At 36.7% G+C, this 15,078-nt stretch overlaps 3 protein-coding genes across 4 annotated transcripts; 2 read left to right on the top strand and 1 right to left on the bottom strand.

Annotated features, from left to right (window-relative positions):
- Positions 1-39: 39 nt before the first annotated feature.
- LOC103834480 (transcription factor MYB54) lies at positions 40-4,394 on the bottom strand. The gene is made up of 2 exons (XM_009110552.2): positions 2,978-4,394; positions 40-2,872 (listed from the first exon to the last, which is right to left on the bottom strand). Exons 1-2 carry the CDS (start codon positions 3,135-3,137, stop codon positions 2,277-2,279), a joined length of 756 nt encoding a protein of 251 aa, XP_009108800.1. The 5' UTR covers positions 3,138-4,394; the 3' UTR covers positions 40-2,276.
- A 2,747-nt stretch (positions 4,395-7,141) lies between these two features.
- On the top strand, positions 7,142-8,755 carry LOC103834479 (copper-transporting ATPase PAA1, chloroplastic). 2 transcript variants are annotated; one of them, XM_009110551.3, is made up of 5 exons: positions 7,145-7,671; positions 7,776-7,829; positions 7,922-8,075; positions 8,339-8,420; positions 8,502-8,755. In XM_009110551.3, the coding sequence occupies exons 1-4, from the start codon at positions 7,282-7,284 to the stop codon at positions 8,377-8,379; spliced, it is 639 nt and encodes a 212-aa protein (XP_009108799.1). In that variant the 5' UTR covers positions 7,145-7,281; the 3' UTR covers positions 8,380-8,420; positions 8,502-8,755. The 2 variants fall into 2 exon arrangements, 1 of the variants encoding a protein (XP_009108799.1); XR_626486.3 differs by having other exon boundaries at positions 7,142-7,671; positions 7,922-8,420; positions 8,502-8,737.
- Positions 8,756-9,003: 248 nt separating this feature from the next.
- Positions 9,004-9,833, top strand: LOC103834478. The gene is made up of 2 exons (XM_009110550.2): positions 9,004-9,528; positions 9,630-9,833. The coding sequence occupies exons 1-2, from the start codon at positions 9,207-9,209 to the stop codon at positions 9,650-9,652; spliced, it is 345 nt and encodes a 114-aa protein (XP_009108798.1). The 5' UTR covers positions 9,004-9,206; the 3' UTR covers positions 9,653-9,833.
- The last annotated feature ends 5,245 nt before the right edge of the window (positions 9,834-15,078 follow it).

Below are 15,078 nucleotides of genomic sequence, written 5' to 3'. Positions count from 1 at the left end.
TTAAAGGGTGTTATAGGTAAAAATGACACAAAATAGAGATTAGTCTAAAGGGACATAGTTATCATTTTTTTGCTCTAAAAAAACAATTTTCCCTTATTATTATAACAAGTTCATATGATACAAAAAGCCAAAAAAGGTTAAACACTTAAGACTAGGCCCAAAGAGATGGGCTACAAATAAAATTACAAAACCTAACAAGGCCCAACTAACTAAGATTGCACTCTGGAGGAGGAAACGTCATTTGTTGAGCCCACGTGCTCGAACCAGAGAAAGAAGGAGACACGCGTCAACCGAGGAACCCGCTTCCAACCTCCGCTGCAACGGAGCTTCAAGCCGGAACTCTGTACCACCGGAGACCAATCTCATCGGAGCAGAGCAACTACCAGCATAACTCACCGCGACCGAGTGAATCGCCGAGACAATCCATTAGCCGATTAAAAACGTATGATTTAACTAAAACCAACTTTATCAAAGATCTGGCCTTAACTTCATCCACCGAACTTCATCGACTGGAGCGTCACCGCCGGAGGATCTAGTCGGATGTTCCACCGGAAGCACACCGGAACAGGAACCCGTTCGAAGATAACCACCGCTGATGACGAGAACCGTATATGAGAACGCAACTTTATACAACGCCATAGTCTCTCCGCTTCAAAACAAAGAAATCCAATCAACATCGCCGTAGTCGATTCAATCGAAGCCGGAAGTTGATTGAATCAGAAGAAGCACGAAGAAGAGGAGAGTAAACATAATCCGGGAAGAACCCGTAAGAGAGCCGCCGTCAACAACGAAAGGAACGTGTGACGCGGTGCCAAAAGCTGACGATAACACCGGAGTTGCTAGTGCGTCGTCAGAGCCAAAGGCCGGCCGACCACCGAAGAAGAAGGTGCGACGCCGGAAGGGTAGCCCAACCACGGGCAGAGAGTCGCCGGAAAGACACCGGTGTAAGGTTTCTTCTCTTCAACTTCTCCTCTGTAAAAGTTTCTAAAGAGAGAACAGAGGAAAAGGAGAGAAGAACTTTTTTCATGAGAATTAGATATTTATGTCGCATTATTTCATTCGTTATTACTTTATTTATCATTAATATTATAATGTAAAAAAAAAAAACGTGTTTAAACTTTTAAGGGTGAGTCCAAATTGGCCCAGCTCAGTTTGTAGAGGCTCTTTTTGTTTTGTGGGCTCTAGATAAAACTAGTCCAGCTATTTGGATATTATCTAGAAATATATGAAAAATGAAACAAATAAAAAACTTAGATTTATAGTTTGCAAGTACAAATATCTGACGAGGAAAAAATGATATCTAAATAAAAAAATAGACGCATATAAAACAAACGTAATATTGCACTGCTTACGTTTTTTAGTGTATATATTTTCATTTTAAAATACTGAAACAATAAAAATATGGTGTGCAAAGCTTAAGCTACGAATGGACGAAAAATAAATATGTTTTTTTTTCTTGTCTCGCTGTGTGTGTCGTGTCTAATGATATGAAGAAAGATAATTCAATCATAATTTAAAAAAAAGTTTTACATGGTTTGGTTTGGGTAACATAGTAACAAAGTATAGTTTTGTGAGATTTTTGTTTGTAGATGACTAAAGTGTCTAGCTTTAAAAGATTATATAACTTGGAATTCATATAACTTGTGTAGTTTTAATATTATGCTTTTTGCAAATTATATATTGTTTCCCACAGTCGCAAAAACTATATATGATAGATTAAGAAATTGGTTTTAAGCAGGTCCGTAAAGCCAGCTAGAAGAAAACGATTAATCCATTTCTCCAGAACCATGCAAATATGTGTGTACGTAGCTAGTGACGATCTTAATGTAACTAACGCATTATAAATATCATATAAAACATGCTTTCTAATACAAGCTCCCATTTAGATACACAAATTTCAAGCTTTACAAGTTCTAATACAATAATTAGCAATTTGGTAATATATAAAATTAGTAGACTTGCATATATCTTTGTGTATAAATACGCCCTATAATATGCAAAAACAGATTTATTACATGAATCAGTACGAAACATCAAACCGTGCATTATACTAACGAAGTAACGATACATGTATGTGTAATATACCAATTCAAGTGCATGCGATATACATATATAAAGAGACACCTAATAATGATATGTTTATGTATATATGGATGGATGGAAAGCGAGAGTTGTAACTGATTTTCATATGAGATTTTAAGGAAGCAAAAGGCTGAAAATGATACCTAACCCTAACGATAGATACCCTTAAGATCACTGAGTTGTGACATTATATCCTAAGAAAGTAATCCAACTCCAAGAAAATCAATGAAAGTAACATTTTTCTTCCCACCATTATCTCCCATGGATGGTCCATCTTCACTTATTGAGTTTTTCTTATGATCTGGTGTAGCTGCCTGAAATTCGTAATTGTGATGATCCACCAACTCTTTAGACTTTATTCTCTCAGGATAAATGTCTTTGTGTAAATTTGAGATAGATGATGATCCAAACTGACCATCTTTAGGTGCAGGAACAAAAGTGTAAGGCCAGAGACCGCGACTCTTGTCCTTTTGATACGTCCATAACCCAAACTGGGATCTATCTAGCCTTGTAAGACTAGAACTATGGCTAAAAATATTATGCCAACTTTGGTTGAACGTAGAAGTGGCCGTGGAAGAAGAGCTTTCACGTTTGCGTCTAGCTATGATGACATGGAAATGGTTCTTGACAGCGTTATCCGTCCGCCCAGGGAATAATCGGGCAATGGATGCCCAACGATTCCCCTGGAACCGATGAGCTTGGAGAAGTCTCTCTTCTTCTTCCTCTGTGAAAGGTTTCTTGGTGATGTTTGGATCGAGTTGATTGTACCATCTCAATCTACAGCTTTTCCCTATGAATCGGTATCACTCTCTATTATTTACAAAAACACATAGATCTACTACAATTTTCATTAGAAAATACATATATGAAAAAGATGAAGATATGAATTTATTACCTGATCTTCCATAGAGATGTTGAGCAATGAAATTCCAGTTCTTGGGACCATATTGTTCCACGAGTTGCCGGAGATGATCGTCTTCGATAGGTCTCCAGTGACCTCTTTGACAACTTATTTTCTTATTGTCAAAACTATTGCTTCCTCTAGACATTTCCATGGATGCAATCTCTATCTCCACCTACATCAAACCGAACAATTGTTGAGGAAAGATGAATAAGATAGATTAGTCTAAGGTGAAATGATAAAAATGATGAAAATATAAGACATAAGAAAGAAAAATAAAAGGAATATAAAAGAGAGGGTTGGTCTTGGTTCTCTTCTCTTCTTTAGGGTTATAGATGATAAGTCACTTTTATTCTTTTTACAAGACACCCTCTCATTTTTATATAGTATGCTTATTATTCTCATCTCTAATGTATCTAATTTTCATAACAAATTTTTCATTCTTATTATTTTTCCAAAATATGTTTTATTTGGTTGGATTCCATCTTATTCTTCTGATTACAAATAGCGGAATCATTCGTAGTTTCGAAGATGTAAGTAGCTTTAAATAGATTATAAAAAAACAAATCACATGCCTTATTAAAAAAAATTAAAAGTAAAAGAGACTAACTTTAAAACTTTGAAGTTTTACCATGATTTTTTCTTCTTATCTACAACTCATACATACATGCACACAGATTTGAAACCGAGTTAGATGTCACATGTTGAGTACCATCTTAAAATATATATTGTTCTAGTATCTCAGCTTGACCAAGTAAATGAGTATGGTCAAAATAGGGGGCACACAACTTCTATAAATTCATATATATATATGTTATTTTAATTATATAACTAGGATAAAACATGCGCCTTGTGCATGGTAAGTTTATTTGTATATATTATCGATAATTTTTATATATATATTTGATCATTTTATTTATACATATACAATGTTTTGTTTTTATTATATAGTTTCTTTCCGATGGACCGGATCAATTTTTATTAAAAATTGTTGAACTAAACTATAATTAATATATCATTGGTTGATCGGATTGAATATTAAACAAATTATGACATAGAAACTTTTTTTTCACCGAACACATTCTTGAAAAATATGAACAGTATTGTTTCCACATTTGAATTACTTTGACATCTATGTTTCATATGGTTTTGAAAGGTTTATAAGATCAACTATCGAATAGATACACGTCATTTTAATGTTTTTAGTCATATACTTAAGCAAAACTTACATTTTTGTAATTTAAAATTGTTTTAAAAAATTCAATATATAATATATAAGAAAAAAATATAACATATAAGAATAATATAACATATAAGGTTTTCTCATTTTTGTAATTTAAAGTCGTTTAATTTTTTTTAAATAAAACATATAAGGTTTTCTCATTTTTGTAATTTAAAGTCATTTAAAAAAAATATAACATATAATAAAAAAAATCTAATTTTTTATTATATGGTTAATGTGACTGTTTAATTTTTTTTATAATATAAAATTAAACAAAAATGAAAAAGGATGCAAAAATTGTTATCAACTCTTATTATTCATAGTTATTAATTTTTATATATATGTTAAATCATATTTAGTAATTTTGTAACTTTTATTTAAGGAAAGATTACACATAATTTTTATATTTTAGGTTAATACAATGTTTCCTATTAATTGGATTTGGACTAATATTTTTTTAATTGATTCTAAAGTTTCACGTAAGCTAAATTGATATATATCTTAATTAAGTGACATCTAAGCATAGTTTTTTTTAGTTAGTACAAATTTAAAGTTATAACTTTTTAAATGAGCTTCAATTAATATATAGGGATAATCGTTTACAAAAGCTCAGTAACTTTTCCAGCTTTCATTGCCTCTCTATATATGTATACTAGGTTCGGCCCGCCCTACGGGCGGGATATACTTTATTTGTGATTTCGGTTTTTATTCTTTTGTATGATTTTGTGGTCTGTGTTTTAGATTTGCATTTGCATTTGTAAGTGATGTGTATACTAATGATATTTCTCTATTAGAAAATTTTAAGTGATGAGGGATATTACATTCATTTTAGTTAACGTTGGATGTTGTTTATTTTGCTAACTTGTTTATGTTTTTTTTTTTTTTTTCAAATACATTTTCTGACATTGTACTACTTTATTATTATCTTTCTTTTTTGTTATGTTTTTTTATAATGAATACACATTTTTATATCATCTTCACATATGTTTAACTAAATTCTTTTATATTTTATTTTTTTATTAGTGTTATTAGAGATTATAAGTTTGTATTAGCATGACATGATGTTCATGATTGAAATGGTATTATACGTTTTCTTAAATGTTTGCTTAACTTTTCTTATATATAGTAAGTAGATTTCAGTTTTTGTTGTTGTGGTTACGTTTAATACTCAAAATATTGATTATTTTATATAGTTTTTCAACATTGTACGTGAGTTTTGTATTTTTTTTTTATTATTAAAATATTTGTATATTTTAATAATATATAAATAGTTAATTTTTTATTAATTGGTTCAGTATTTTCACATTTATTAGCATAATTTACTTATAACTAATATTTAAAAGAAATAATTGGATAGACAACAAATCAAATTTAGAATCTAGCCTATTACTTTGTATGTTATAACTATATAAATTTTATGCATTTTACCATTTTTAAAAAATATTTTATTCTGCTAATATGAAATCTAATTAAAGATTGAGAGTGAGTGCCGTATTCATGATGTTTACTCATGGCTGTAACAAAAAAAAACATTAAGCCCATAATTATTAGACAAATACACAACAAACCAAAGCCCAATATGATTTCCAATTAAATGAATCGCAGCATTTAACACAGCGGGACACATGTCAGTCCCTCAGAAAGTGAGTTTCCAGCTGGATAGCCTAGGAGTGAGGCAAACAATTTTATATATATATAGATACTACAACTTTTTTGAGATTAGATGTTTTCATCTGATATACCATTGCTTTCGGTATTTTGCTTATAGATAGTTTGATGTGTCTTTTGAGATGTTACGATTATAGCATAATATATAGATAATTAAACACGATGTTCAGATCCTCAATGTGGCATGATGCGGTCTGAACCAAGTTTGTATTTTGTGACGCATTTTGGATCCCAAGTTGAGAACCAGTGTATTTGTGAAATGTATGCGTTGTAATTCCGTAGAAACTGAAACTTCAGAGGCTCAGAGCTATGATATACTCACATGAATCTGAATCAGATGATTTTACCAAGAGCCGCTTGTATTGGACACCTTACTTTCCACATTGTCCATCGTTTCCATCACAAAGTAGAGAAAACAACATGGTTATGTGTATTATGTAATACCTCACTTTATTTACAGTTGCCGAGGAAAATGCATATTAGATACGAGACGGTATTCACAACTGAAACGATGACAGTACCACCTCTGTTACATTCAACATTCATGTACAGATGTACTAATATAGTTTAGTTGAAAACGTTGAGCACCTGAGGTTCCAAACTTTGTTCCAGTGACCTGTAAACTATTGAAACAATTTATTTCTCATGCACGTTGTCAAAGAGACCATCAGATTCTGTGATGGCAACATCACCGTCTTCTAATTCCGCATGGTAAAAATGCAGATTGTGTGAAACAAGACCGCATACACTGTTGTTTTCTTTTTGTGTGTTGGGTAATAATATGAGGTGGCTTGACTTAATAAACCGGTAAATCAGTTAAAATTTGTAAGTAGGCATAATCATAGTCATAGGCCTGGGTTTCTTTTGGTTTATTTGGATCGTCTATTTTCGCTTTTGATTTGTTTGGTTCCACTATAATCGGTTTGATTAATTTTGGTCTTTCAAATAATTATCCGAAACCAGCCAATTTTTGTGGTTAAATTTGGTAAAATTTCAAGAAAGAATCAGTTAATTTTGGTAGGTTTCTTTTTTCGGTTAGTTTAGTTTGGTTGTTTTCGGTTCGAAATTATTTTAAAAAATGCTTAATTTTGTTTGAAAAACCGGATTCAACCGACCACCGAACCAAATCAAAAACTGTTTTTTTTTCCAATAACTTTACCGAACTCATAACCGGTTTTGAACTGAAAACCAAAAAAATTGGTTAGGTTTGGCTGGTTGGTTCGGGTGTAAATCCAAGGGCTACACATAGTATACTTTGACAAACCAAAACAAGTTGTACGACAACAAGAGTATGTTAGACAAGTTTCAGACCTGACACAACTCATCTAGAAGAAGTAAACTAAAACAAAGACAGGCCCGTGAACGTGGAGTAAATAAAAAGATAACGAGAATCTCAGGAACCACTTCCATGGAGTCTACACTCGCTGTTTTCTCAATCGTCTCGGCAACAACGACGGCCAGAACAACTGGTCCTTCATTGCCTCTCATCACTAGTCACAATTCCGGCGCCAGACACGTCCACCCTCTATTGCTCGCTCGCTCCTCTCCGGCCGTTCGCGGTCTTGGTGGCTTGGGAGCTGCTGGTTTGCCGGTGAACCGACGCCGTTTGCAATGTTTGCCCAGCTCATCTCCCTCATTCAGTGGCGGCGGTGCTGGATTCGGCGGGTATAGCGGCGGAAGCGGCGGTGGAGGTGGAGGAGGATCGGATAGTGGTGATTCAAAGTCGAAATTGGGTGCTGGAGCAGGTGATGGCGGCGTCTCTGTTCCATCTTCAGACATCATTGTTCTCAATGTCGGAGTATGTTTACTCTCTCTCTCTCTCTGTCTCTTTCTCTTAATGATTGATGATTATAAATTCACTTAACTGTTATGTTTTACATCGAATGTTCTACTGAATTAAAGGGGATGACATGTGGTGGTTGTTCAGCAAGTGTGAAGAAGATCCTGGAGAGCCAAGTAAGACTTTAAAGACCAAACTCGTGTGTCATGGTCTTTAGAAATAATTTCTGATTATTTTGATTTAGATTTTCTTGTCTTTTGCTATATAGCCACAAGTTGCTTCTGCTAGTGTTAACCTCACCACCGAGACAGCAATAGTGTGGCCTGTACCGGAAGCCAGAAGTGTACCTGATTGGCAAAAGACTTTAGGCGAGACCCTTGCTAATCATCTCACCAACTGCGGTTTTCAGTCTACTCCTCGAGGTGAGACGGTCCAGCAAAGGTTCATTTGGAATCAATCAGGATAGTCCAGAGATGAACATTTAGTTAGCTACTAAGATGACTGCATGATACAGAGACTAATACCAGTTGAACTTTAGTATAGCCCTGTGAATTGGTTTAGCCTCTTATTAATTTTATTTGGAAACATGGTGCCTTAATTAAGATTTAATTTTCCAACAATGCTAATTGATTGAAAGTAAAAAACACAAGTCTCGTTATCTTTTTGTGAATCCTGGTTGCTGTAGGGGAAGTTCCTGAAGATATTGCTGGAGAGATTGCACCGTAACAGTATGAAAAATTTCGCCAGCAGCAATAACTAAAGATATGGTAATGAGTCATGTGTGATAATTGTTAATTGTGGATTTGAGCAGCTGATTAAGTATGCTAACTTACTTTTCCTTTTAACAGATGATTAAGAGCAATTGCTAGTGAGGAATGGATTGTGAACATAAGTTTCTGGTTCTTGTGGTAATTTGTTGTCAGTCTCCTTTGTGATATATTGGTTTATTGGTTATCATAAGGCCATGTATTTATCTTATGTTTTCCATTGATGTCATTCCTTCTCTGGACCAGACAGCATAATCTTGTTCTATAACAAAACAATTAGTGGTGTCACCTGAGGACCCTCTTTGTTATCTTTTACTGTTGTTTGGTGTCCTTTATCTATCTTCTATTTTAAGAACATGGGAGAAGAGTACATATCAAAGATGGAGAAGAGAAAGCACTTTCAGGAGTATCATAAGAGCAGTATATCCTCCACTTACATTTATCACCTATTGCACACCTAAAGCTAAAGTGGTTTAATAAACGCTAATAACTAGATTAATTAAATTTGATGTTTTTAAATAAGTTTGTATAGTTTGGTAAAGAAGCCAAACTTTTTGAGATATAGGTCTGGGGTGAAATAGGAGGAAAGACATTACTATAGGTGGAATATGGTGCCAACCCTTAAAATAGAGCACTCCCTACTCTTGTCTCCACTACTAACCAAAAAGATGTTACTAAATAACTAAGTATGTCATTAACGCCTTGTGCTATATAAACAAATCTATCGCCAGACCAAAACAATCATCACACCGTAGATTTCATTACAAACCGTTGAAATAAGAAAAGATGGGAAGTGGAATGATAACTGTAATGGTTGTAGCAATAGCTTTCTTCATGATCGGTTCCGACAATGTCAACATGGCGACAGCTCAGCTCTGTGGAGCTAACCTGTCGGGACTGGTGAATGAGTGTCAACGTTACGTTAGCAACGCCGGACCAAATTCTCCGCCGCCGTCTCGGTCTTGTTGTGCTCTGATCCGTCCTATAGATATACCGTGTGGTTGTCGCTACGTTACTAGGGATGTTATGAACACTTTTGATATGGACAAACTGATTTACGTTGCTCGTTCTTGTGGCAAGAAGATTCCATCTGGCTATAAATGTGGAAGTAAGTACAATTTGAACCAAGTTTATTAACATACTATATTAATCTTATGATTCGTTTCTTATTTGTAACCGTATGTCATCATTTGGATTTGAATCTATTAGGTTACACCATTCCGGCGGCTTAGTTAAAGAGAAGGATATATGCCAACAGAACTTGAGTAAAAAAATTAATAAGATGTATTTATTTTTGAATAATGACGATGATGATTACGATGACAGGATTTGGGTCTTGTAATAAGTTTATGTAAATCAAAATGGAGGTCATGGTTGGAAGGTAATAAGATGGTAATAGTTTGTGAGCATTCAGTCAGATCATTATAGTGCCCTTATGTTTTTGCTTCATAAGGAGAAGTAAAAAAATAAACAAAAGTCTGAATTATATAACTCATTCCCTACAAGTATTCCAGTTACAATTACTTAACTTCGAGTTTTGTTCGATCAATTACCATCAAAGTCCCAAAAAATAGGATTAAATGACTCGTGGCTTGATACTTGAGAAAGTTTTGTTTGTGGATTCAAAAACAAAACTAAACCAAACCAGATGTATCTTGGAGACACGTTTGTTGGGTTTCCCTCCTTAAGCCCAAAACTAATCAAATCATAATCAAGCTTTAGCCCAAGAAGAAGAAGTATTTAGAGGAAGAAGAAGAGTGTGGAAGAAGAAGTGTGTAAAAGATGGAGAAGTCTCTAGAATTAGCTTGTAGTTACTCTTCCACTAGTATAAATAGGAGTGTAGAGCTCACTTGTAAAATCATCCAAGAATCAAGCAAAGTAATAGAAAGAAAACATTTCATAAAAGGTTCCAAAAGTCTTTAAGAAATCTCCAAACACAAGCCTTACTAAAAATCTCTTTCCTAAAATACGAAGGTTATCTCGAACATAAACCGTCTACATTCCATCTTAACCTCTCGAAGAAAATATTATCCGCTATTTTTCCCAACAACTGGTATCAGAGCCGAGTTACCGGTTATCTTTGAAGAAGTGAAGATGGAGGCCACCGTTACCTTTGAAGGTGATATGTTCAAGCTCACGACGGACAACTTCTCTTATTGGAAACCGATGATGGAAGATCATCTTTATTGCAAAGATTTGCATGAGCCCATCATCATGAAGGATAAGCCGGAAGGAAAGGATGATAAAGCATGGGAGATTCTTAATAGAAAAGCGGTTGCCGTAATACGCAAGTATGTCGACCGATCCCTCTTTGAACATGTCTCTACCTACACAAATGCTTTTGAATTATGGACAAAACTTGAATCCATGATTCAAAAGAAAACACCTCGAAACAAAGCTCTTCTTGTTCGACGGTTGGTAAAGTTAGAGTACAAGGATGGCCAGAGCATGATGGAGCACTTGAACAATTTCAAGGGGATCGTAAATCAACTTAACAAAGTTGATATGAAGGTTGAAGACGAAATGCAAGCCCTTTTACTCCTTAGTTCACTGCCGGAGAGTTGGGACACACTAGTTGTCACTCTAAGCAATTCAGCACCGGAGGGAAAGCTTACCATGGACACCGTCACTGATAGCCTTCTAAATGAAGAAGTTCGCAGGAAGGAGCGAGGTTCGAGCTCTTATTCAGAAGCTAACATTGTTGATAGACGGGGTAGAGAAGAGACTCGTGGTCACAACAGAAGCAGAGGACGAGACCAATCTCGAGGAAGATCCAAGTCACGTCCAAAAGTTACCTGCTATTATTGCGGCAAGCCGGGTCACATAAAGTCGGAATGTCGGTTTTTCAAGAAAGACAAACAAACCGGTAATATCAAACCAGACCGGTTCAATCCTACAAAGAAGCATGAAGACAAGACTACCACCATTGTGGAAGACCAGAGCGAAGAATTATATCTCATTGGAGAATGTAATCTTAGCTCTGATGATAGTTCATGGATCGTTGATTCTGGTGCTTCTTTTCATGTCACCCCTCATGGAAGCTTCTTCACAACCTACCAAAGTGGTGACTTCGGTAATGTTCAAATGGGAAATCAAGGAAGAAGCAAGATCGTTGGAAAGGGGGATGTTAATCTTACATCAAACACGGGATGTAAGATAGTTCTCAAAGATGTGAGGCATGTCCCCGACATTCGGCTCAATCTCATATCAACCGGGAAGCTCGATGATGCCGGTTTCGATAGCCACTTTGGTAGTGGCAAATGGAAGCTAACCAAAGGAAGTTTGATCATGGCTCGAGGAAGTAAAGAAGGCTCATTATATGTGACTCAAGCCAAGCTTTGCAAGGAAGAAGTAAATGTCGCAAGTGATGACATGGATATATGGCACCGAAGACTCGGGCATATAAGTGAGAAAGGTTTAAACATACTTTCTCGCAAGAAACTTCTTCCTGATATGAAAGGTCTCTCTCTCTCACCATGTCATGATTGCTTAGCCGGAAAACAACATAGAGCCGCTTTCCGAAGATCGTCTACGCCTATGAGAAGAAAGCATATTCTTGATCTTGTGCATACTGACGTATGCTCCATGTCCGAGAAATCCAATGGAGGTGCATCATATTTCGTCACCTTTATTGATGACCATTCAAGAAAGGTGTGGATACATCTTTTGAAAACAAAAGATCAAGTTCTCGATGCTTTCAAGGAGTTTGTAGCCCAAGCAGAACGAAGTACGGGTCAAAAACTCAAGTGTGTTCGATCTGACAATGGTGGAGAGTATCAAGGTCCCTTTGAAGCGTTTTGCAAAGCTCATGGAATCAGAATGGAGAAGACACCACCAAAGACGCCGCAACTGAATGGGCTAGCTGAAAGAATGAATCGAACGATCACAGAAAGAGTTCGGTGCATGCTCTCTCACGCTAAACTACCCAAGCAATTTTGGGGAGAAGCCATAAAGACTGCAGTGGACGTCATAAATCTCACACCATCAGTTCCTTTGGAAGGCGATGTCCCGGAGGAAGTTTGGTCGGGTAAGAAGGTTTCTTACAACCATTTAAAGGTGTTCGGTTGCAGAGCGTTCGTCCATATACCTAAGGATGAACGAGCCAAGCTAGACTCCAAGACTAAAGAGTGCATCTATCTTGGGTCACCTAGAGATGATTTCGGCTATCGGCTTTGGGATCCGGTTAACAGAAAAGTTATCCGGAGCAGAGATGTTGTTTTCTTCGAAGATCAAACAATCGAAGACATCAACAAATTAAAGAAACCAAAGCTAAGGGTTGTAAGGAATGAAGATTCTTATAAGCCCCAAGATCATGAACAAGTGATTGGAGATGACGGCGAAGGGGATCCCATCATGGATCCGAATGGTGATGAAGGTGAAGAAGAAGATCAAGTGGAGCCAGAGGAAGAACATGAGCCAAGAAGGTCTGGAAGAGAGACAAGACCATCTGTAAAATACTATCGAGATGAGTACGTCAATCTTACAGATGAGGGGGAGCCTCAAAGCTATGAAGAGGCCATAGGAGACACTCATAAAGATGAGTGGGTTGAAGCCATGCAAGATGAAATGCAATCCTTGCATGATAATCACACTTACGAGCTGGTGAAGCTACCAAAAGGAAAGAGAGCCTTGAAGAACAAGTGGGTGTACAGGTTGAAGTATGAGGAGAGAAGCTCAAATCCAAGATACAAAGCCCGATTGGTTGTGAAAGGATTCAACCAGAAGAAAGGCATAGATTTTGAAGAAATATTCTCTCCAGTAGTGAAGATGTCCTCTATCCGAGTGGTTCTTGGTCTAGCAGCAGTTCTAGACTTGGAGATTGAACAACTCGATGTCAAGACGGCCTTTCTACACGGTGAACTCGAGGAGGAGATCTATATGGAGCAACCTGAAGGATTCAAGGTTCCAGGAAAAGAAGACTTGGTGTGCCGATTAAAGAAGAGTCTTTACGGCCTCAAGCAAGCCCCAAGACAATGGTACAAGAAGTTTGACTCCTTCATGGTGGACCACAACTTCAAGAAAACCAAGAATGATCATTGCGTTTTCATAAAGAAGTATGAAAGCGGCGACTTTCTCATATTATTGCTTATGTTGACGATATGTTAATTGTTGGCCAAGATCGCAACAAGATAGCCGCATTGAAGAAAGATTTGGGAAGGTGTTTTGCGATGAAAGATCTGGGGCAAGCGAGACAGATTCTTGGAATGAAGATCACTCGGGATAGACCAAAGAAGCTTTTATGGCTGTCCCAAGAACGATATGTGGAAAGAGTGTTGGAGAGATTCAACATGCACAAAGCAAAGCCGGTGAGCACTCCACTTGGTGGACATTTCAAGCTAAGTTCAAAGCAAAGTCCAACAAGTGAGAAGGAGAAAGAGGAAATGAAGACTACCCCATATGCATCAGCCGTGGGCAGTCTCATGTATGCTATGGTGTGCACCAGACCCGACATTGCCTATGCTGTAGGAGTTGTGAGTCGCTTTCTAGCGAATCCAGGAAAGGAGTATTGGAAAGCAGTTAAGTGGATCCTATGCTATCTACGAGGCACAACGAAGAAGTGTCTATGTTTTGGCAATGGAAAATTGGAGTTGAACGGTTACACCGATGCAGATTGGGCTGGTGATAAAGATTCAAGAAAATCAACATCAGGATTTGTAACTACCTTTGCAGGGGGAGCTGTTTCATGGCAGTCAAAGCTACAAAAGTGTATTGCCTTATCCACCACGGAAGCAGAGTATATCGCAGCAACGGAAGCGTGCAAGGAGATGCTATGGATGAAGAACTTCTTACATGAATTGGGAGTGGAGCAAGACAAGTACAACTTGTTATGTGACAACCAAAGTGCTATTCACCTAGCAAAGAATCCAACGTTTCACTCCCGCTCGAAGCACATCGACATTCGGCATCATTGGATCCGAGAAGTTCTTGAAGAGAAGCTCATACATCTCAACAAGGTACACACTGACGAAAACTGGTCAGACTTTATGACCAAGGTATTACCGATCAAGAAGTTTGAAGATTGCTTCATAGGCACCGGCATGACAACGATTTCGGACTAAGTCGGGAAGGGGGAGATTTGTTGGGTTTCCCTCCTTAAGCCCAAAACTAATCAAATCATAATCAAGCCTTAGCCCAAGAAGAAGAAGTATCTAGAGGAAGAAGAAGAGTGTGGAAGAAGAAGTGTGTAGAAGATGGAGAAGTCTCTAGAATTAGCTTGTAGTTACTCTTCCACTAGTATAAATAGGAGTGTAGAGCTCACTTGTAAAATCATCCAAGAATCAAGCAAAGTAATAGAAAGAAAACATTTCATAAAAGGTTCCAAAAATCTTTAAGAAATCTCCAAACACAAGCCTTACTAAAAATCCCTTTCCTAAAATACGAAGGTTATCTCGAACATAAACCGTCTACATTCCATCTTAACCTCTCGAAGAAAATATTATCCGCTATTTTTCCCAACAACGTTACACTTTCATGCTGACACTAAGCGCAAGATCAACCACTCCACTATATAAGTTGGAACCTCATTCAGAAACTGCCACGAAACATTCCCACCATCAACAACACAACGCACCATAACTTGATATCATTATTTGACAATTAAATAAAGATAACAATTAAAATAGAGCACTCCCTCCCCTTGTGCTCTCCACTACTAACC

This window comes from Brassica rapa, chromosome A08, assembly GCF_000309985.2.
Source record: "Brassica rapa cultivar Chiifu-401-42 chromosome A08, CAAS_Brap_v3.01, whole genome shotgun sequence".
In the NCBI taxonomy this organism is placed as follows: domain Eukaryota; kingdom Viridiplantae; phylum Streptophyta; class Magnoliopsida; order Brassicales; family Brassicaceae; genus Brassica; species Brassica rapa.
The sequence above is the reverse complement of the archived record's forward strand: the minus strand, read 5'-3'. Positions and strand labels throughout refer to the sequence as shown.